We start from the raw sequence: 24,553 nt of genomic DNA, 5'->3' as shown, positions 1-24,553 counted from the left end.
AACACTTACACATGTTTCCTTGATTTTTTTTTAAGAATTTTTGAAATTTTACATTTTTCGTGAAATTTTGGGTTAATTATCTCAGGTGGGACTGAAAATAAAAATATGATTTCTGCAGAGTTTGTACACCTATATGATAGCAACAGACTGCAAAAATTTCAACTTTGATATCTGACTGAACAACTATATGAATTTTTGAAAAGGAGGAAATAATTCACATTACTCTACAACTGTTTGTGTAATAAATGCCCTGGTAAAGAAACTATTATTGAATTGTTTCACAGATATGATGAGGAAATGCCAGACAGTATTACCTTCAAACAGTGGGTCACAACTGACAGGGCAGAAACAATAACAGTGGTTAAATCTAAGGAAAAGTACTTGGAATCTTTAATTGATAACTTACAAAAACTCATAAGTCATCACAATGTTTCTAAAACCCAAAGTAAGTTTCTGAAGGACAATAAAGCACAACTTCAAGAAACTGAATGCATAGTGTTAGGTGATTTTGCAGAACATTTTACATTTGTGATTCAGGATGCAATACAAGAGTACCACTAGGTCAATGACCAGGCAACAGTGCATCCATTTATTCTCTACTTTAAAAATGAGAAAGATGAAGTTTGCAGTTCTTCCATTTGCATTCTAAGCAACTACTTGGAGCACAGCACTTTGGCTGTACATATGTTTCAAAAGTATGTAATAAATTACAAAGGTTGAGAAACTGATATACTTTTCAAACAATGGAAAATCCAGGATGGAATGTAACAATACCAGAGAAGGAAAGTTGCTACTTGGCATATAGCGGAGACGCTGAGTCATGATAGGCACAGTAAAAAGATTCACACAATTAAAGCTTTTGGCCATTAAGGCATTTGTCAGCAGTAGACACACACACACACACACACACACACACACACACACACACACAACTTGCACACACACATCTGCAGTCTCAGAGAGCTGAGACCACACAGAGAGTGAGTGAGTGAGTGTACTGCTGACAAAGGTCTTAATGGCCAAAATCTTTAATTGTGTGAATCTTTTTATTGTGCCTGTCGCAACTCAGCATCTCCGCTATGTGGTGAGTAGCAACTTTCCTTCTCTGGTATTGATATACTTTTCAGATGGAAGTGGTAGTCAGTATAAGAACAAAAAGAATTTTTCAAATCTGTGCAACCACAAAGTAGACTTTGGGTTAGAGGCTGAATGGCACATTTTTTCCATCTTGCCGTGGTAAAAATGCATGTGATGGAGTAGGAGGTACAACAAAATGTGGAGTAAGTAAAGCCAGCCTACAAAGACCAACCACAGACCAAATTCTCACAGTACAGGACATGTATGTCTTTTCCAAGGATAATATTAGAGGCATCACTTATTTTCTGATCAAGAAAGAAGTGGTTCTGCATATGAAAACAACACTGAACCAGATTTGAAAACTGTATAGCAATAAAATGAACAAGGCATTTTCACAAATTCCTTGGCATTGCAGAAAACTTAGTTCAATGCCATGTAACATCAGAAACCGAAATTTATGAGGATCATTGTCAGTAAAATTACATCTCTGTCTTTAACGTTGAATGACATTGTGGCATGTGCGTGCGATGGACAGTGGTAGCTTGTAGAGGTTGAGAGGTTGAAAGAATAAGTTTGGAAAACAGTGATGTTCTTGTGCATTTTTACCACCCTGCTGGCCCAAGAACATCATTCAAGAAATCTGCTAGAGACAAAGTTTGCATACCAATGAAAAATGTTTTAAGGAAACTTTCAGTGCTTGAACTTACCACAGCAACTGGGAGGTCTTACTCTATATCACAGAAGCTGTCTGAAGAAATGAGTGTTCTTAACATTCACCACAAGGTTTAGGAACAGTCGCATCTCAAAGGATGTTAATTGAAAATATTTATTTTAAGTGTGTCAAAATAATATAAATGTTAATTTGTGATGTTTCCACTTTTTGTATATAATTCAGTACCTTAATTCAATAATAATTGGTTGTATCCCACCAATATCACACATGAATAGGCAACAGCCATAAGATCAATGTGAATTATCTTCACATTTTCGAAAAATTCATAACTTTGTGTTCACAGTCAGATATCAATGTTGAAATTTTTACAGTACGGTGCTATCATATAGATGTACAAACTAGGCAAAAATCATATTTTTATATTCAGTCTCACCTGAGATAACCCAAAATTCCACAAAAATGAAAATTTTCAAATTTCAAAGATTCATAAAAAATTAAAGAAACATTTGTAAGTGTTCTTGCCCTATAGGGGCCAGCAGTGTATGGTATCCAACTATAGGAAAAAATAGACTCTCATAAATCACTTTTTGTTTGTTATTTTTGGGCCTAAAAAGTGGATTTTTGAAAATTTGGATACCAAACTTTGGAGGTCATTTTGATTGGTTATATTTGAATTTAGGGTATTTTGTGTAATAGACGATGTTGTAGAGGACGTTTTTCTAAAAACAATCATGTCAATTGCAATGTTGTTGTAACCCAGTGCAGAGATATTCACATTTTTGCTAACATCTCTGAACTGAAACATTGTCACTCGCTTACAAAAGAAAATGGCCACCATTCAGTAAAGGTGAAAGCTAATTTTTTTAAAAAAACTCTTTTGAACTTCTCAATTATAGGGTAATTACAGATACAAAAATTAAAATATTTAAAAATGGTCAACCAAACAACTTAATTTTTATTGGACCACTTCATTTGGATTGACCCAAATGCAATACCTAGTATGAAGCGAACAAAATTCAGTAATAAAAACTGTGTATCATGTATAAGATATGAAAAAATATACCAGATTTCAGCAACATGTACCAGTAATATTAGGTTTGTACTCACAATCTCGTGAAAGTGGCTCAAATATTTGTGTTGGACCATGCAAACATTGCATAAGTCCCACATTTTACCTTGTCGGTATGCATGCAACAGCATGCGCTACTTAACATTTTCCAAAATGCCGCATGTAAACACAGGATTTTTATGGGGTTCTACTGGTGATAGAAAGGTAGGGTCAAGCATTTTGGATAGCCCTTGGGCCAGGGACCATTTGTGTATCCAACAGAAGGCATGTCTTACTATAACAATCCTCCAGCACAGAGTCACAGTTGAATATTGCACTCTTCCTCCAGCTTATGGAAATGGAGCAAATCCATTGGTTCTTTTTGCATTGTATGTGGTCAATGATGCAGTTTAAGGGGCCTATGGAGACACCTTGTAATTCACGAGTCGTTCCTGAGAAAACCTGAAAAACACAGTTTCGGGTACCACGACATAGCCTTCCAGGATGGCTACGCACCAAAAGCAGCTGAAATTTTTACGATTGATTCTTAAGACCTCTATCTCAAGCAATCCTGAAATATTCTGGATACCTTTATCAGTCTCTGAGATACAATGAGCAAAGTTACCCTACTACGACGACGTGTAAAACACACTCACAATATCTGATGCTACATGAAAGCATGTTTATAAAGTGATGCAGCAAGGAGCAATTTGCTGTAAAGTGCCTCTGTTATCACCAGAAGGTTTTCACGAACCTCATGTTGTAGTACTGAAGTGCATGCAAAATACAAAATGCGAAAATGTCGTTCTATTTTAAAAATACTGACTGAAAAGTGGGGTACCGGCTGCCTCAGTTTACCTTTTTCAGCACCTTTTATATGCTGAGAGAGGAGATGGTGGCAGTGAGAAAGAGACAGAAAAGTTATAAATAGTAAAACATAGCAGACGGTGGTGGTATATAATGAGCAAAAGAGGTGACAACAGTGCGAGAGGAAGGGAGGGGCACAGTAGCAGTAGAACATAGCTGACAGCAACAGAATAGTCCTAGAAAAAGAGTGAGGCAGTCAGTGCCAGCCGGGTAAGGAACAAAGAGAAGGAGAAAGTGGAAGTGGAAGAGGAAGAGAGAGAGAGAGTGTATAACAGTGAGAACAAGGGGGGAGGGGGGTAGAGAGAGGGGGGCAGAGGGAGGGAGAGAGAGAGAGAGAGAGAGAGAGAAGCAGCAGCAGTGGGAATGAATGAATGGGATAGTAGCTAGAGAGCAAGAGGGAGGTTGTGACAGTGAGAGGAGACTGTAGTAGTAGTAGAAGAAGAAGAAGAAGAAGAAGAAGAAGAAGAAGAACAGAGGAAAGGAGACTGGCTGAGGAACAGGAGACAGTGACAGACAGACACAGAGATAATGACAACACTCCGACAGCAACATTTTTCTGTCAGTATTGAAAATTAGTGCTTTTTGTCTTAAGGAAAATATCGTAAAGATGGTATGTAATATTTGGTACACATATGTTCCATCATTATGTCAAGGCCAATATTTTGTTTGCAACTGGAGTGTTTTTCCTTTAATCCTTACATTTGTATTTGATTTTAAATTCAAGATGGTTCATGAGGACCGCACAATTATATTTCACCTTATATTCTAAATGATTTCTTTTCTGTTAAAGGGAAGATTAACAACACAAAAACACAATGGATACTTTGTCATACTGTTGGACTCAACACTTTTGTTCCAATATTATCAATGTGTTAATAAAATTTTATGCACTGGTGTTAATACCCAACACTGTATCGAATCTGGTACTGAACATCTCTTAATAAAACGGGGGAAAAAAGTTTGAAAATGGTCTGATATTTTGTGAAATGATTAGTCAGAAAGTAGGAAATAAAATACATTACAGAAACTTTTGACACCTTTGAACGATGCTTGAAATCATGTACAGCACTGAGATACTCTTATGTTAGCTTGCGCTCACAGTGGCACTGAAAACAGTCCGCAGATGATGTCACCAGTGGTTGCCCAATAACATTGGCAAACAGCTCTGTCACTGTGTATCTGACCTCCGTCAGCTTTTGGTGGGATCAAGCGGGGCAGGAGGTTGGAGTCTGTTCTAATGTGGCGATGCTGTACATACTTTTCTCAGTTACTGGACAACATTCAACAAATATATGAGATGCAGAGAGAAACATTTTGTTACATACTCTAGATGATTTGTGGTGGCACTGAAAAGCACGGTTATGAACACTCAGCCAACTTCAAATAAATTCAGCATAAAAGTCATGCTGACAGTCCTTCAATGACAGTCATTATGCAGAAAGGTGAAAGACAATGTAAATTTTACAATAAGATACTCTGAACATTCAAAGCACTGCAAAGTGGAAACACATACACCATATTTGCAAAGTACCTCATATAACAGAATCACCACCCTACTTGCACAAAAACACCACTAATAAAAATAATTTGTAGACAGCTAATTCCCGCCTGCCACAACCCAAAAAAGGTCCCCTTCAGCAACTAAGCATCAAAACTGACACACACCACTTTCGTCTCTTGAACACACAGTTTTTAAACTTACAAACAGTTTCTGAGCTTATACTCTAGGATTTCCGATAAGATTTTGCCCGCATGACATATTGCATTTTAAGAATAGATTGCGGATGAAATGGCTGCAAAGCCACAGAACATGCATAATGTAACATTCAGTTAATTATTATTAAATTTTTAAGTTTTGTAAAACTTGTTTCCAATAAAGTAGTGATTTCAGACCATATATTCTACGATGTTTTCTGGTTGTTATATTTCTCATTCATAGGATGCCACGGAATTCTACTTTCTTGTACTACACTTAAAAATTTATCACAATCCATGTTTTGCTTGGGGGAGTAGTGTTCTGCTCACTGAAAGAGAACAACTGATTTGAAATATGCCAACTGTCATCCAAACTCTGAATGTTTGGGCAGTGAGATGTATAGGCATACTGATTTGAAAGGGTTGGCTGTTGGTAGAATGCACCAATGTCAATGTCACTGTGACAGTGTAGTAGGGAGACCACTGAGTGGAATTCCGCAAGACAAATATCCTCCAGTACTCTTAACATTATAGGATTTTAAGTTAAACACTGGAATTTAAATTCTCAATCAGCACCTTACTTCCTGTACATGATACTGAGCATTATTCAATGGCATGTCAAGTGTTTCTCTAATTCATTATATTTCTTTCATTTTAGCAAATCATTTCACAAAACACTTGGGGCATTTCTTTCTTCTTAATTTCTGGTCAGAAAACAATAAATATATTTAAATATTATTCTGTATGCAAAAAATTTCACTTTTCTCTCAAATCAATAATTAAGTTTTTCTTAATTACCTTTACTACTTTCAAGCAATTAAACTTTTCAAAACTATAACTCATGCTGGTCAATTTTATAGCCAATTGTCCATTTCCCACTATGTTTGACTATTAAAACAGACAAAAATCCACTGTGTAATTTCTAGAGTCTTGCTTTTGGTCCACTCCAACATTTGTCTAAAAAAATTGATTCCCTACATTCTCTACACAACAAAGCTTTGCATATGTTCAGCAAAAGTAGTAACACAGTAAGCCTGTAGAACTCACACGGCAATACATTTTTGTAACATCCAGTTCCACGAATTAAGCTTGCTGTCATGAAGATCAAAAAATTGTCTTAAACAAAGAATCAGAAGGTACAAGGTTTGACTAACAGAACTTGGTTGATTTCTTATCTGTGTTTGCTGCCTTTCCATGCTACTCTTTAACAAAATGGGAAAATGAAAGAAGATTACAGATTTAACTGAAAGCCATAGAGAGAAGTAGAGGGAAATGGTATGATAAGAAGATGGCACAAATGCACTTTCCAGCTGGGAAAGGATGCTCTGAAGGCTGTGCAAGATACTGAAGGCTGTCAAACTTAAGAAGTCATTTTCCTCATACCTCCTTGGTGTTGCTAATGCAAGTTATAATGACAGATCATGAAAGAGAGTTGTAGGAAGCAGATATGGGAAGCAGCATACAAATCAATGCCAGACAAAGGGATGCAGACAGGGAAAATAAGTAAGAAGCTGGAGAAAGGGGTGCACTGGAGGTAGGGGTGGTGGTGACAAAGTATATAAAACCACCAAAAGAAAAATTAATAGCAAAAATAAGGAAAAAATGAAAAAAGTAATATTCAACAACTCTGAGATGAAAGAGAGAGAATCTATCTATCAATCAACAGAACTGGAGGGCTAATTTCACAAATACGGTACACTGTCTATCTCTTCAAGAAAATACTACTGCATCACAACTAATAAGTTATTCACTCTTTAGATTTATTTCATGAAGTTATTACTATTTTAGTATACATACAAACATAAATTAATTTTCTACTGAAGTCTTAAAATTGAAGTTTCAGATTCAAAATTGACTCATTGAGCTCTCTGAAGATGCAAGTAATTAACCCTGAAGTTCTGCAACAAAGATACTACAGCGTAATGACTCATAGTAATCATTTAGTTTGTCCTAATTTAGAAGCTACTTAATGGTAAATTGCCAAAATTTGCTACATTGTTGTTAATAAAAGCAATATTATACTCACCATTGGTGTTCTTTCCAGCGGTCTATCACGTGATCGATCAAGTGCTGATCCTCTATCTCCAAATCTATCACTACCAAATTTGTCACGTGCACTACCACCAAATCCATCACGATCTCTGTCAGGAAAGCGATCGCTTTCACGCCCACGATCACCAAATATTTCATCTCTACTGCGCCCACGATCAGGAAATCTTTCACTGTCACGGCTGCGGTCTCCAAAACGATCACTATCCCTTCCACGATCTCCGAAACGTTCGTCACGACTTCGATCAAAGCGGTCATCGGTGTCTCGTCCACGATCTCCGAAACGTTCCCCATCACGACTTCGGTCCCCGAAACGGTCACCAAAGCGCTCTCCATCCCTGTTGCCAAAGCGGTCTGGTCCATCTCTATTTTCAACAGGCTCTGCACGTCGCCAGCTGCTTCCTTCATTTTCTCCCCGCAGTCGTGCTAGAAAATAAACATAGTTTAAGAATTTCTTTTTAATAAAAAAGCTTTTCACAATAGCAAATGTAATTTTCCTTTTTCTACAAAAAGTATCACCATTTTCATAAAACCTGACTCTAATGACAATACAAAACTGTTATAACACCTGTCAACAGAAAATATACTAGCCATAATAACTTTTGAAATTTAACAATGATAAATCCCAACAAACACGAACAAAAGTTTATCAAGTTCACACATGACATGTTAGGAAGTGAGAAAAAGAAAGCACATTTCTCAGAACTAACTTTTTATGATATTTCTGTGTCTACATTGTTTCACCTGGATAGTGACTTTCAATAACCCAAGGAATGAGTCTTGGTCTAAGGCTGTCACAGCACATTGTGAGCCATCATGTAGGTTTGTCTGACACTGCCAACCAAGCCAAAGCATAACTTGGGCCATAACATTGCATTCAAAGGACCGTGCCCGTGTATACCTCAGACTGTGATGTTTTACAAGGTGCGCGAGTCAACTATTGGTTGAAAACTGGACTGGTTTTGTATGAGAATAAGGTATGAATGTCGTGCAACCAAACCCTGAGCAGATGTTGTCAGTTTCTTTAATTACTTTGAGAGAAGCATTAGCAAACTAATAGCTGCTGTCACGACTAATTGAGCTATTGTATGCTAGAGTTGTGAGATTTGTGCATGTATATGTTAGACTTTGCTGTTTGCTACAATTAAGCTACAAATGTGTGTCATTTGTTAAGCGATTAAGAAATTCTGGAAGCTTTATAGGAAGAGCAGAATGAGTCAGGATCATAAGGAGAAATATCTGAGTGGAGTAGTTTAAAGAAATTAGTGAACCACCCTACAAGAAAGGCACAATACCGGCTCAAGAAACTGTTCCTAGTGTGACTACCGGCAATAGGATTACAGGAAAATACTTACCTAATTAAATTCCTGCAACTGAGAAGATGAATCTTGGGTCTGTAAAATTTGTTCAGAGAAGCCGACTGGCAAAGCAAGCAGGAAAGAAACAAGTTGGTATTGCACTGATTGTTACAATGGAGTTACATGAGAAATTGGTTAAGAACTCACCTCACACTTTTCTGTAGATTAATTTTTGGAAATCATTAATTTGCAGGCTCTTGAAGGTGTGTGCAAATTATCCTTCAAAAGTATTTCCAAAATTTCAAGAAAAAGTATTAAGTGATGAATGCAAAGATGTATTTCACCTCGCAACATATCACTGCTGTAGGGGCCATGAAGACAAGACTAATTGCAGCACACACAGAAGCACTGACACAGCCATTCTTCCTACACTCAATATGCATTTGGAACCGGATGGTACCCTAATATGATGGTACTCCCAGCTGTGCATATCAAAGTGGTTTGCAGATATTGACATGTATTGCTTAAAAAAGGCTTCAGGTGAAGACTCATCCCACAGGCTATTGAAAATGTTTATCCAGTTGAAGCAGATATAGCAAATACAAACATTTAAGCTAATTAAGACTGATTTTAATAACAAAATACACTAAGGTTCCTATGAATATTTTAGTATTTATGTTCAATTCAGTATGTACTCATATAAAATGAAAGCATTAAGATAATAGTCTAAATGACATTATGTTGAGATTTAAAGAAATGTAAATAGTAAATAAAACTAATATGTGCCTGTTAACATAAGGCCATAGTTGGTATTGGAGATTTTTCTGTAATAAGTAGCTATTTGAATAAAAAAATGAAGAGTCGTTCTTTGCAGCCTTGTACTATGTAACGTATCAAACAACAGATGACAATCCACAGATTTTATGAGTTATCTTGACACTTCAGATACATTTCTAGCAAGACACTGAACATCACAATGAAAATAAAATCACAACAATCTTTCAGTGAAAAAATTGCAGATTTTCTTGCAGTTAAGTTACTAACTATTTCCAAATGCTAAATAGCAGTTTCTCTATATTCACTTTCCAGAATCAAAAGAAGCATAAGATTTTCTTGCACTTACAAACTATTCCCAAATGCTAAATAGCAGTTGCTCTATAATCACTTTACAGGATCAAAAGAAGCACATCTTCCCTTTTTTCAACAAAGTCTGAAAGTATTTTGTTAAGGAAGCTATTGTAAGAAATGCCGTCTATGTAATAATTAATTGGGTATAATACTAAATAATATAACCTACAGGCCACAGAACTTGTTCAAAACTGCTTTATCTGGAAAAGGTGGTGTTGTAATCACAAACAGAAAAGGCAAGATTTACATCAGGTGAAATAATTGGTCTTTTATTTCTTCCAGGAAGATTTACTAATAGGATATTCTACCTCAATTCAGATACTTACAAGACCTCCAGACTTCTGGTTTTGATGGAGTTGATGCTGCAGCTAAAGGCGTCCCACTACTGCCACCTTTACGCCAATCAGTAGGCATATCCCTTCTAGGTGGGCCATCACTGACATCATTAATTGGAGTAGAACTAACAGGCCGACGCCATGTTGAACGTTCAGCTTCCCTTTCCCTTTCCCTCTCTCTTTCACGGGCCCGCCAGTCCGCTTGTTGTTCCGCTTCACGTCTTTCAGCTTCAAGCTTCTTCCTCCTATTTGATTTTTTTTTCTTCTTTTAATTACATTTATTCATTTAAGGAAACACTACATACAAACAATTAATACTACCAGTATGTGATGTTTTCAAATAAAACATACATTAATCTTATATAAAAATGTGCAGTCTATTGGTATTTCGTAGGAACTAAAAAGCTTTTAAGTTAAAAAGATAAGTATAGTCAAGTCAGTATAAGAAAATCCCTGACAGTTCAGTGGTCTGGGCACAGCACCCCTGCATGCCTACCTCAAATGATCATGTTAACGCAATATTGTAAACATCTCTATTGCAATGCCTCAGTGTTGTCACAGAACCATCGATGGCTACTGTTATCTCCTGCAGCCACTTGTGCTTCACAGCTGACAGCTAGCAATTGTGCTAATAGCTGCCGAGGATCTTCCTGTGCTCACTTAACTATGAGCTCGAACTATTTTTCAGCAGAAAGATGCCACACATAACGTGAACATTATAGTTTAGCCTTGTTTACTAAGCTCATTCTTCTTTTTACATTTCTCGACTTTTTGATACTACTGTAGTCGTACTGGAATATCAGTATAGTGGTACATTTGTGAAATTTAATCCACAATTCAAACTTATAAGCATTTAATCTGTGTTTCATGAGCTCAGTGACAGCATGCCTGACCCCTACAAATCAGAAGCTATGAGATTATTATTATTTTTTAAATAATGGAATGGTGAAAAATGAAAAGGCAAATGATGTAAAACACTGAATAAAAGTAGAACTTCGGATGATGGGTAAACTGCATATACACAAGTAATCAAGCTGACAAGAAATGTGTACAGAAGCAACAACAAAGTCTACTACAGACTGTTCGAAGACTAATGAGGGTCTCAGTTCCAATGTTATACACCATCCTAAAAATGGTATTCACACTGTGACACCACAAATAAAAGCCACAGCAATGCAATGTGTGGGGAAAAATAGTCCTATAAATTGTTAAATCTTAAAAATTAATTTCTAACACCACAGTGACTTCTTTCCAAGGGAAAACTTATGAAGTCAAAGCACTGACTAGTGATTCATGCAATGAAAACATATGCTAGATTCTTGTAACAATGAATGAATTGAAAGTGCACACTTTTATTTTCATCCTTATGTCAGAAACAAGGATACATTCCACACAGGATAAGAGGCCAAATTAAAAATAACTAACTGGTACTGGCCGAAGCAATGTCAGCACATTAATTTAAATGCAAGTAATGAACTGAGGAACCTATGCTCAGTCATTTTACAACTGCTTGATAAATTTTGGACAATTTTTGTTCCACGCAAAATGCCAACATTAATGAATGCTTGATTAAATTTTGGAGGTAGGTATCCAGATGTTCTGTATGACCCATCAAACACAGCCAGATATAGCACAAATATAAAGAAATCTTCTTCACAAAATTGATACTATTATGATCCGGAAATAAACATCTGGAAAGGAGAAAGAAAATTGTGTTTTGCCTGTTAAATACCCAGTGAGTGAAAAGATTGGGCTCGAAATGTGTGAGGCTCTGTTGCAGGAGTTTACAACTACTTACACTGACAATTTAAACAGTTCTCTCAACTTGCACAGAAAACTGCTAGACGGCAGTACTCATGCCATCAGTACTGTAGGGCCCAAGAGGAAAAATATTTAAATGTGGTTCAGTGGAATGTTTGGAAAATAACATTTGCATTAATCAATAATTTCTTTGATGTGTTGACATGTACAGCCAGTTCCTATATTTATATCATGTTAAGAGAATGTATCACAGGATTTAACAAAATAAAATTGTTACCCACAGAATATAACAAGGCTGAGTGCAGGCATAATGTAACACATTTGAACCAGCATCAAACAGGAAGAAGTCCACACAGTTCTAGCTTAATATGGCAGAGCAGCTCTTTAAGAATGTGATTCTTCCACTGAAGCTGTATGTGATACACAAAGGACAGGAAAGCAAAGCAGAAAATGCACTATGGTTTCATAGCAGCAACTTGGGAAATTTTCCAACGAAAACATCTCTCATTGAGAAGACAAACCACATCTTACAAACGATGCAATGTCTACTACAATAAAGGGCTGTGTGTAGAAATCTGTTTCACATACGTGAAATTGCTCTTCAAGTAGACAAATGCTTCACAGTGAACCACACACACACACACACACACACACACACACACACACACACACACACACACCCTCTGACTGTGTGAAGGGACAGCTATGCCCCACTGTTCTGAGGCGCTGCCCGTGTGTGTGTGTGTGTGTGTGTTTTGCTTTGTATTACAACTGGTCCTATGAAAAGAGAAAATAAAAAAATAAAATATGGAACAAATGTAAGATAACAAAATGAGTCGATGACACAAATGGGACTAACATTTAAACCACTCCAGAGCACAGCTGACTCAACATTGGATCCAGACGAGAGACGTATCTGCTGTCTTAAGAGCTTTCATTGGTAAGTTATTTGTGTATTGATAATGTAGACTGCTAACCTGGCTTCCTCCTCTTCTGCAAGTTTTTGTCTGCGTTTTTCCTCCTCCTCTTCCTTACGTCTTCTCTCCTCTTCTTCACGCTGCCGTTGCTCCTCTTCTTTCTTGCGTCTTTCTTCTTCTTCACGTTCACGTTCCCATTTCAGCCGCCTGTCTTCACGTCGTTTTGCTTTGCGCTCCTCTAGACGTTTCTTACGCTCTTCATCTAGCTTCTTCTCAAATTCCTTATATTTTTCCTACATTGAAAAAAAAATTAAATTTTACAACAGGAAAAAGAGGGGGGGCGGGGGGGGGAGAACAGCATTCTTCAAAGTTATTATTTTCCTGTTAAGACCTGCATACAAAACTTTCAACTACAGCATTTGCATCACTACAAAGAAGACTGAATTTATGTAAACAATACTCTTACGACCTCAATTTCTAAGGCTATATACAGTCTCATTCCAAATGGATAAATGAAGTAAGCTTTTATTTTAATAGCTGATCTGCTCACTAACAAATATGAGTATGGAAACTTTAATAAGTAGAGAAGGTGAGCATACATTTCTAATTTATGAGACACCTTAAAACTAAGGCTACTATGAAACATCAAATTCAATATCATTGGAAACACGTTTTTTCTGCACCACAGAATAAGAAAAATGCTAAGTTGGAATAATTCTGCTCTCTCTTCAGTTTGCTCTATTAGTACCTACAGAATAAAATAAATTCAATGGAGGTAGTTGACCATCAACTGGCATTAATATATACTAGTATATTAATATATACTAAGATGGTTTCTGTTCTTTCGGATATGTCCGAAAGAACAGATACCATCGGTGACCATGCAGCTCGTTAGAATGAAATTACAATGAAAATGCATTAAGTCTCAAATCAAACCCTGCTTTAAATGGCTCACCAAAAATATCTTTTCAAAAAGAAATTGGAGCTTATAAAATTACAAGATGACAATGCCTGTCCATCAATCATGTCCAGGGGCTGATATTTCAGTTGCAGTAACAGACATTTAAATGCGAAACGACTATTTCTAGCTTTTAGAACTAGGTAATTTCTCATCGAGAAAGAGTAACAGAGTTTGGGAAGGAAGGGTAATTCACACTGACTGCAAGTTGAGAGGGACCCAACTGTTCTGAAGATGAATGGGGAGGTGCCAAAGAGAACTTAAGGCCAAATGTAAAACATTCGTAAACATGGTGTTAGCTTCAAGCCCAGGCATCACAGGACAGTCTGAGAAGTAATGACAGATTGGAGAAAGAGAAATGAGAAGTTGGATGAATATTGAATTAATAATTATGAGGAAACAGAAAGAGAAAGAGAGAGAGATGTGAAGGAGGATGATTTTTATCTCTATTTCCTTTTCTGTTATCCTCTAAGATTTTAATTGCACTATTCATTTCATTTTTTATATCTCTTCCTTGAGTCCATCTTTATGTCTCTGTCTGTCTAATCATATCTGGACTCAAGCAGGCGATGAGTACACTATCAATGCTTCCTCTATTTCTTTTCATCCCCTTTCTCTCAACAAATGGTTCCCTCTCAACCAGGAGTCTCAGCATCTATCCTTTCCGAAACCTGTCCCCCTTTCCTACACGGGAAAGGAGCTAACGATGTTAAAATCTATTTTATTTTTTATTTTTAAATGTGTTTACTGAAGAGTGAAGATTGTCAGTGACTGTTTTCTATAGTATGTTGACACAGAAATACTCGAATCACAGACAATAAAAATAGTGACAACAAGCAAGATCAAACAAATTGAACTATAATGTTTAACTTGTACAACATCAACAATTGAGCACAAATTTTAACAGGTACTACATCACTTAAAACGAAAGGATATATATGTTAATTTCAGTACAATATTACAGTGTGTCCACAAACACCTTAAACTTACAAGATATACAGTGCGACGTTCTGCTTTTAGTTTTTCAAGGAATGCATCACGGTCTGCATGCATTCTCTTGAGACGCTCACGATGCTGTACAGCTATTTCACGTTCTGCAATCAGCTGGTTGATACGTTCCTGTTCTTGTTCTTCCCATGCCTTACGGTCTTGGATCTGTATTAATATTAAATGATTTAATACTTTAAATAACATCAGTCATATCTAAAAGGAAACTTTAAGATACTTCAAATTAAATTACACAAAACTGATTTTCATTTACATAACTATTTCCAACATTTTGAAATTCTGTTTCCAAACTCCACCCACCCCCCCACCCCACGTCCCTCTACTGGTTCCCTTCATTCTAAACTAACAATAATTAAAAACATAACATACCTGCTTTTCTTTGAATGCTTTCTCAAACAGTGGTATTTCCTCAATTCGTTTAGCTCTTTCAAAATAGTCGACTTTCTTCTCCTGTGACTTCAATTTTTGCTGCATCTCTCTACGTTCTTTCATCAATTCTTCTGCTTCCCGTGCAGCTATTTGCTCTGCATCAAGTTTCTTTATATCCTGTAAAAATTGGTAAAATTAACTTTAGTAGTGAAAAAGTATAGTTTTAACAATACACAACATTCTTTAATATTTTGTCAATTTCCTGTTTGTCATTATGAATTAATCACTAAATTTGTTTACTACTAATAATAATAAATTTATAATGTGACAAAATATTTTCACAGAACAGTGATTGTTCTACTAACTGTGGGTAAAACTATAGAATAAGTAGTTTCTCCGGCTACTCCCTCTCTTGCAATACAGTTATACTAATGAAAAAGATAATACTGGAAGTCTATCATAAACATAAAATGTGATTGCACTAACATCTTCATCAAGCTTCTTGAGTATTTTCTGGCCATGCGAAGTCTGGGATATTTGCTGCATCTTCTCTTTGAGGTTACGGTCACGTATCTGCTGTATTTCAGACTGCTGCCTTCTGCGTTCACGCTCTTCACGCTCCTGCTCCAGACGACGCTGTTCAGCTAAAGCTGCAGCTCGTGCTGCCTCTTCCTGTCGTCGCATTTCTTCCTCTTCACGAGCACTGTTAAGACGCTCCAGGTACTCTTTTCTGTCTTCAATGATCTTGTGACGAGCCAGGATGCGCTGATGTTCCCTCACTCTTGTTTCCTCATAATGTTGCACTAATGCTTGGCGTACTTTCTCACGCTCCATCTGTACAGTAATAAAACAATAAATGAAAGCAAAAATAATACAAAAGCACACTTTTCTAAATGAATATAACTGTATTACATGCTGATGCTAGTCAAACTGCAGAAGCTTGAAACTGCCATGTCCGTCACAATTATCAACAAATACCAATAATGTTATTAGTTTGTCAAATGTGATAACCTCAATCTACCTAAATGTAAAATGCCCAATGAACACGTGTGTAATTCTTTATATCAAATGAAGCATCTGTTAAAAGCTTTTAGATTTTATAACATTATAATTAAAACATGTCATACTAACCTTTTTGTGATGTGGGTTTATTGTGTTCATTGCACGATGTAAAACAGTTGCCATATTGACCAACTGATTTCTCACTTGTTCACTGGGCATATTTTGTAATGTTGGACCTTCAGGAATATCTTCACGCTGCGATTCCGAAAGATCCATTCCAAAATGTACACACTGTTTTGCATGATCAATGCGTATCTGAAAAACACAATTACAAACTTATTTTACTGAACGTTCTGATTCTTCAGTAACTTATTGAAAAAAAAAAAAAGAAATACAAACAACAAATGCAATCCTGTGTGTTACCTCTTAGTTTTTACACAACCTTTTACCTTACATTAAGATCTATTTTTAAAGAACTCTTTCATAATTTGCACCTGCTATGTCTTCTGGTATTTCAATTTGAAGTATTTTCTTTTGTTTTATTTCTTTCTGCCATTTTTTTTTTTGGGGGGGGGGGGGTGTTTTGGAGTAATTTTCCTGAAAGGGGAGTCATTATAAATCTTGCACCTATTTCCCATTTGCTCTACAAAAAGAAGAGTCAGTCTGAAGGCCAAAGTTAGTAATCCTTAATAATGTTACCAGTTACACATTTCATCATCACTCCCCCCCGTGACTATTTACATAATATGCATTAAAGAGAATGAAATATTCTGAAGTCAATTATCAAAGCAATTATTAAACACAGTAGCCATGAAGTTTTCTCATTTGTCTTATGGAATGTAGCTACCCTTTCCCTTTACACCTAAAATGGTCAGATTGGTAGTTTTTTTCCCCAGTTTGCGTACGCTGCATTGATGAACAAAAAATCTGTAACTGTTAAAAGACTATTTGGAAGAACTATTGAACAAGGAAAGAAAAAAATATAATTTCAATTCTGATTGCATAACAAATTGGAGGAACAAACCTGCATGTCATTGTGACGAACACAGTCAACCAGTAGCCTCTCAAGGTGAAATGGTGATGCAAAACGTGCAAGTTCAAGAAGACGAGAGAACTCTATCGTCTGGTACACTTGTGCTATTTGCCGCACAAGTCGTACGAGAGTTACATCTTGCAGTGCAGAAATATACTGGAATAGTGGCGAACTTTCATCTGCTTCCAATTCTTTTACGAGGGCTTCCACACGAGCACATAATTGGAGCGGATGAAACTCCACCTCTAGGTACATGTAAAGCTCTTGCAATTGTGGTGATGCCAGCCCAACCACATTGAATCGAACCTAAGAATGTAAGCATAAATTAAAGATTTTATATCTGCAGCAATTAAAAAACTGTTACTTAAGTTTTGGATGAAAGGTGGTGATTCAATGTTTTAAGACTACAGAATCATAAATATATTAAGAACACACTAGCAAGAAAATGAGTTACACTGGTCTCCCAATTTTCTGAAAATCACTTTGTGGTCCAAAAATTACTTACTATATCCCTGAGTAGTGACTGGCGGGTAGGAGGCTGTGGCAATCCAAGAAGAATTGCCAGGCGTTGCGCCTTTTCCAATGGACTCTTATCCGTTTCAATAAAGCGGTCAAATTCAGGGTGAGCTGATGGCAACGGAATTGCAAGTGTTGCCAGAAGCAAGCGACATGCCATTCTAGAATCATATATATATATTAATGTTTAATTATTTGCTTTAGATCTACCACAACCAAATTCACTTATCTAGATTTACATTTATCTTGATTCACATTTTAGCTTTTGATGGCCAGGGCGGGACACTGATCAATGCATTTTGTAATGATATGTACTGAGTGATGGAACTTTTATATTAACAATTAACATTTCTGTACTTCTAAGAAGCAATTTCCTGTATTACAGATATAAATATCACTTGTAAATAATTTGAAACTAGTAATCAATAAAATTACATTTGCCATCTTGACTATTAAGAGATTTTTTTGAATCCACAGCTTTAACGCAACAGACTGCTTGTCTCCAAATCTGACCATGTCAAATAATAAGGTAACTTAAAAGAGTAGCGGCAATGTAACACTTCACGGGATCTCAGAGAGTTATGGGGTCAACAGACTATTCAGATATCCGCAGCAACTCAACTGTTCATCATTAATCCCATGAAGGTCAGTTTATCAAATTTTAAATTATGTCTGTGGACAAATAATATTTGATTAGTAATGAATGTGGCTGCCACTGTGTTGAAAGATGAGAAACTACACAACAGTTAAAATACTACCTTGTACTATAAATACAATTACCTCTGAAGATCCTCTGGTGTTATGTTTTTCTTCATTTCTTTGGACAGTTGAAAGAGCTTAAAATGAGCAGCAGCATGAAAGAGATGGTTTCCAGCTTTCCAGAAAACCATGGCAAGTTTCTGATAATAATTTGCCATTGTCTTTGGTACAGGAGGCTTCTTCGATAAATTCATCAGGCCATGAATATCCTCAATAGCTTTATAAGCCTCTTGCCTGCCAAATTAAAACCATTAACTTGCCAATATTAAAAGAAAAATTAATAGTTATTTGCATAATTCATTGACTACACTCTACATCTGCGTGACACACACACACACACACACACACACACACACACACACACACACACAGAGAGAGAGAGAGAGAGAGAGAGAGAGAGAGAGAGAGAGAGAGAGAGAGAGATTTGTAGAAAAATTTAATTTTTTTTTGTATTTTCTAAATGCTTTTCCTCACCACCTTTTCTATCTGATATAGTGATGTGTTCTCACATATAGATTCGTAAAGACTGAAATCAATATGGAGGGTCAGGTACAATTAAGTGGACTGCAATACATCAGAAGTATCAACTCACTATACACGGTAAAACTAGTGTAATGGAATGCCTTTTTAATCCAACTTATTGAAAGGAATACACCAAAACTCACCACTGCATCATCACTGATAGAACATTTTCCCTTTTAGTACTCTAAGACTATTGCTTTTGAAAACATGACTGTCGGTACGAAATCAGACCCTTATGTAGACAAGATTCCAAATAAGCAACCGCAATAAGCACCCAAGGCAGGAAGTGACTATGCAACAGTAGGGATGTCACATTTTCCCATACATACAGGCAACTAGTCAACAGACTTTAAGGAATAAATTAATTCATTTGTTGAATGCTAATATGAAATTTAAAGAATACTATTTGTAAGAAACAATTTATGGGAGTTTACTACACATTAAGCATTTTTAAATTAAAAAAGTAGCAAAGATGACCTGATCAAAATGGCACGACAGCTAGTAATGGATTTATTTATTTATCAGTATCTAAATTAACATTCGAGGTATCATACAAACCAGAGCTCCATTTGTATTGCTGAATCAAGCTGCACAAGGCGGGTATCAAGGTTGAGCTGCTGGGTCTCCGGTTTCTGGATACTGACGTTTGCAGTCTGTGGAGGGAGCTTGCTGATATCTTCTAAATGCTTGCGAAGCTTATCACAAAGTTTTCGAAACTCAGTCTTACGATTGTACTTCAAACAAAATGAGAAAGCCTGTAACAGACAATATTACAACAAAATGAGAAAGCATGTAATCAGACAACATTACAGCAACTATCAATATAGGGTGCTTCACAGCCCAGGTCATCTGGATCCTTCCATCTTCTCTGAACTACACGGATGGAAGTTATCCTTGCACAACACATCCTTTGGTCCCATTACCCTCCTGACCTCAATCTTTGCTGACCCATTGTTTCCACACTCTCCACGCAACAGTTTCCCCTTCCTCTATCCTCTCACAACCGTGCCTCCATGTCAGCTACATCGTGCACCATGCCTCGCTGACTCTGGTACCCTTGTATCACATGCCTAGGCCACGCACCTGCCATCTGTCCCTCCCACATTCCTATCCAGCAAACCTGCTGCCTCTTTCTAAGTCTCCAATCCCACTTCCTGCTTCTCACCTCGCCCCCCCCCCCCCCCCCCCCAGTTACCTCACAATTGTCCACCAGACAACTGCAATCCTATTACAATATAGTGTGTGTGTGTGTGTGTGTGTGTGTGTGTGTGTGTGTGTGTGTGTGTGTGTGTGGACGCGCGCACGCACCCACACACATTTGTAAGCACAGGACTTATTCAATCCTTTTTGTATGCCTGTCAACTCAAGGCTTCTCTTTATTCATTGTGTGGCCTCCTTTACCTCTGCATTATCTACATTCTGTCAGAACACTCATTATCATATTTATAAATGTCAAGATTTTATACATAAACACACACTCCGTCTTCAGGCCACAAGTGGCCCATAGCGACCATCCGAATGCCGTGTCATCCTCAGTTGAGGAAGCGGATAGGAGGGGCGTATGGTCAGCACACCACTCTCCCGGTCGTTGTGATGGTTTTCTTTGACTGGAGCCGCTACTATTCGGTCGAGTAGTTTCTCAATTGGCATCACGAGGCTGAGTGCACTCCGAAAAATGGCAACAGCGCATGGCGGCTGGATGGTCACTCATCCAAGTGCCAGCCACGGTGATCTCACGGGAACCAGTGTATCCACTGTGGCAAGACCGTTGCCCTTATACATAACGCTATGTAATATTTTATGAATATAATAGAGGGAAACATTCCATGTGGGAAAAATATATCTAAAAACAAAGATGATGCGACTTACCAAACGAAAGCACTGGCAGGTTGATGGACACCAACAAACACAAACATACACACAAAATTCAAGCTTTCACAACCAACAGTTGCTTCATCAGGAAAGAGGGAAAGAGAGGGAAAGACGAAAGGATGTGGGTTTTAAGGGAGAGGGTAAGTAGTCATTCCAATCTCGGGAGCAGAAAGACTTACCTTAGGGGGAAAAAAGGACAGGTATACACTCGCGCACACACACACATATCCATCCACACATACACAGACACAAGCCAAGTTGCGGGTGGATGTGTGCGCGCGAGCGCGAGTGTATACCTGCCCTTTTTTCCTCCTAAGGTAAGTCTTTCCGCTCCCGGGATTGGAATGACTCCTTACCCTCTCCCTTAAAACCCACATCCTTTCATCTTTCCCTCTCCTTCCCTCTTTCCTGATGAAGCAACCAATGGTTGCGAAAGCTTGAATTTTGTGTGTGTGTGTATGTTTGTGTGTCTATCAACCTGCCAGCGCTTTCATTTGGTAAGTCACATCATATTTGTTTTTATTAAAAACAAAGATTCCAAGACTTACCAAGCGGGAAAGCGCCGGCTGACAGGCACAATGAAAAAAACATACAAACACACACACAGAATTACTAGCTTTCGCAACCGATGGTTGCTTCTTCAGGAAGGAGAGGGAAAGATGAAAGGACGTGGGTTTTAAGGGAGAGGGTAAGGAGTCATTCCAATCCCGGGAGCGGAAAGACTTCCCTTAGGGGGAAAAAAAGGACAGGTGTACACTCGCACACACTCGCACGCACACACACACACACACACACACACACACACACACACACACACACACACACACACACACACACACACACACACATCCGTGTGTGTGTGTGTGTGTGTGTGTGTGTGTGTGTGTGTGTGTGTGCGGGCGCGAGCGAGTGTACACCTGTCCTTTTTTTTCCCCCTAAGGGAAGTCTTTCCGCTCCCGGGATTGGAATGACTCCTTACCCTCTCCCTTAAAACCCACATCCTTTCGTCTTTCCCTCTCCTTCCTGAAGAAGCATTTTGTTCATTGTGCCTGTCAGCCGGCGCTTTCCCGCTTGGTAAGTCTTGGAATCTTTGTTTTTAATATATTTTTCTCATGTGGAAGTTTCTTTCTATTTTATTTACTTATTTGTTTTTAGATATATGTAATATTTTAGATTGATTACACTGGCAGGACTTTGCATTTTTTTTTTTTCACACACAACTTATGTCACTTCTCAACATAGTCTTCTTTGAGGCAAAATATTCACTGACTGCAACGATCACTTCCTCATTTGATGTTTTCTTCCTGGGAAACCAAAGTTTCAAATTAGGAAACATGAAAAAGTCACCTGGGGCCAAGTCTGATGAATGGGTTGGATGAGGAACCAATTCAAAGCCCAATTCATGCACTTGTGCCACTTACTGCTACTGTGCAGAATGGTGTATTATCCTGGTGAAACAGCACTTTTTTGCTGCCAATCTTGGTCTTTTTCCTGCCAATGCACTTTTCAAACAATCCAACAAAGAAGCATAATTTGGTCCAGTTAGGGTTCTGCCTTTTTCCAAGTAAACTATGAGGATTATTTCTTTGAGAAAAAAAAAATGAGAAAACGGTCTCTGCTTTCTTCAATGCACTTGTTTTGATTACCATGTTGACTCTGGTGTGTAATGTTGGATCCATGTTTCAACAGTCACAAACTGGCGAAAAAAGTCTTGTAGATTGTGATCACATATCGCCAGACATTGTGCTGAAATAGTGTGCCAGATGAGCAATCATGGCACCCACTTCGCTCACAGCTTCTTCATAGCCAACTCTCTGGGCAAAATATAAGGAGTGTTCAAAAAGAAATGAACTGGAGGCATAATTACAGAAACCAGTACCTGTATGTTAGAGGTATTGACCCTGGCTGTTGAGACACTTGTCCCACTGCGCGACAAAGCGGTGAATGGCTGTCTCATAAAATTCCTGGGGCTGTAATGTTAACCAGTTTCGCACGTACACCTAGACGTTGTCAGAGGTGAATTGTGTGCTCCTATGCTGACATTCTTCTTCTGGCAGCACAGAACAACAGTGAATGCCCAGCGTTACTCGCACACCTTGATCACACTTCACCAAGCGATCATATCAAAACAACCATGCAATCTCACCCATGGGGTCATGGTGCTCCAGGACAATGCAATGCCTCATACGGCCAACACAGCTGCAGCACTCGAGAAGAAATTCAAATGGGAGGTTCTCAGCCACCCTCTATACAGTCTGGACCTCTCCCCCTGTGATTACACCATTTTTGGTCCCCTTAAAAAGGCTCTGGGGGGCAAACGATTCACCTTGAATGACGACATCCAGCAGTATGTGTGGAACTGGTTAACATCACAGCCCTGGGAATTTTACGAGACAGCCATTCACCGCCTTGTGTTGCAATGGAACAAGTGTGTCAACGGCCTGGGTCAATACTTCTAACACACAGGACCGATTTCTGTAATCATGCCTCCCACTTGTTTCTTTTTGAACGACCCTTATATTACGCACTCACTCAGTTGAGATGCCTGCAGTCTCAACAATCAACCAAATTTTTACTTGCTGGTCTGGCATTGCCATGTCATGGATTTTGTCAACAATTTCCTAAGTGGTGACCTCAACTGGATGGCTGGAGTACACTTCATCTTTGGTGCTTGTCCGATCACATTTAAATTCATCCATCCAAAAGTAAGTAGTCTATGGTGCATAGTCCACGTGAACTACTTCCAATTCTGTTTTGGTCTGTGTGGCAGTCCAACCCTCAAATGAATATGTTTAACAACATGAAATTTGGTTTTCTCCATTTTCTATCACAGCAGACGCACCGACCAATTCAGATTGCTGTCAGCAATAACATGTACCTCATACATTCCAGAAATTCTTTTTATGACCCTTGGAATAATCAAGCTTACCTACCCTGAAGGCACAACAAAAACGTTCCATTCAGTCATGGAAATTTACAAGACACCTTTGTATATTTAAAAATGAGACTATATTAGTTTCATACTATAAGGTTCTAAAATAATGAAATCAACATAACATACAGTGCACACCTTAGCACCACAGAACTGAACATAAATAACAGAAAACATCTTGTTGGCAGCAATCATGTTTACAATCCACTGATCTTTAGATGTGGTGTAACTCCACCTGGCACTGCGAGTCTTAGGAAGTGGAAATCAGTGGCTTTGTATAAATGGCTGTAAATGGGCGGTGGGATATACTACTTACTAGTGATTTTAACAACTGTTAATTAACGGTAAGAGTTATTCAGACACATGAAAAAATATTTTTTTCCATACTTATGGAATAGCTCCCTCTGGCACTAGACCACAACCAACTTATATATAACTATTTTACATAGTGATTGAACAACAATACCATGCGAGCAATATCGTGGTACAATGTCTCCACATGGGCATTTGTTCGAAGCAGTTCCAAACACTGGCAGTACGATTCCCACAAGAACTTAACCCAAGGAGTCAGAATTGTCCGGTCACTGCGATCTTGGGCATCTTCTCCACTGACAGCACTGGAAAAGAAAGAAGTTGAATCTAATAAACAGTTCTTCATTTAATCACAACATTTTCGTTGAGTTTTGTCACCAGTTCACATCATTCTCAAACCAAAATACATATTAATTTATAAT

The 24,553-nt window shown here is 37.9% G+C and overlaps 1 protein-coding gene across 1 annotated transcript in view; it reads right to left on the bottom strand.

The window, feature by feature from the left end:
- Positions 1-24,553, bottom strand: part of LOC126356263 (eukaryotic translation initiation factor 3 subunit A) — a 60,444-nt gene that overhangs the window by 17,197 nt on the left and 18,694 nt on the right. The window contains exons 4-15 of the mRNA XM_050007104.1: positions 24,286-24,436; positions 19,574-19,770; positions 18,515-18,727; positions 17,724-17,895; positions 17,210-17,524; positions 16,315-16,500; positions 15,670-16,017; positions 15,184-15,360; positions 14,797-14,961; positions 12,909-13,141; positions 10,162-10,415; positions 7,387-7,835 (exon numbers count right to left, since the gene is read on the bottom strand). Coding sequence (XP_049863061.1) covers positions 7,387-7,835; positions 10,162-10,415; positions 12,909-13,141; positions 14,797-14,961; positions 15,184-15,360; positions 15,670-16,017; positions 16,315-16,500; positions 17,210-17,524; positions 17,724-17,895; positions 18,515-18,727; positions 19,574-19,770; positions 24,286-24,436 — 2,860 coding nt within the window. The remainder of the gene's footprint in view (positions 1-7,386; positions 7,836-10,161; positions 10,416-12,908; positions 13,142-14,796; positions 14,962-15,183; positions 15,361-15,669; positions 16,018-16,314; positions 16,501-17,209; positions 17,525-17,723; positions 17,896-18,514; positions 18,728-19,573; positions 19,771-24,285; positions 24,437-24,553) is intronic.

Source organism: Schistocerca gregaria, chromosome 3, assembly GCF_023897955.1.
Source record: "Schistocerca gregaria isolate iqSchGreg1 chromosome 3, iqSchGreg1.2, whole genome shotgun sequence".
In the NCBI taxonomy this organism is placed as follows: Eukaryota; Metazoa; Arthropoda; class Insecta; order Orthoptera; family Acrididae; genus Schistocerca; species Schistocerca gregaria.
Note: the sequence above shows the minus strand (reverse complement) of the source record. Positions and strands in the feature narration are given on the sequence as shown.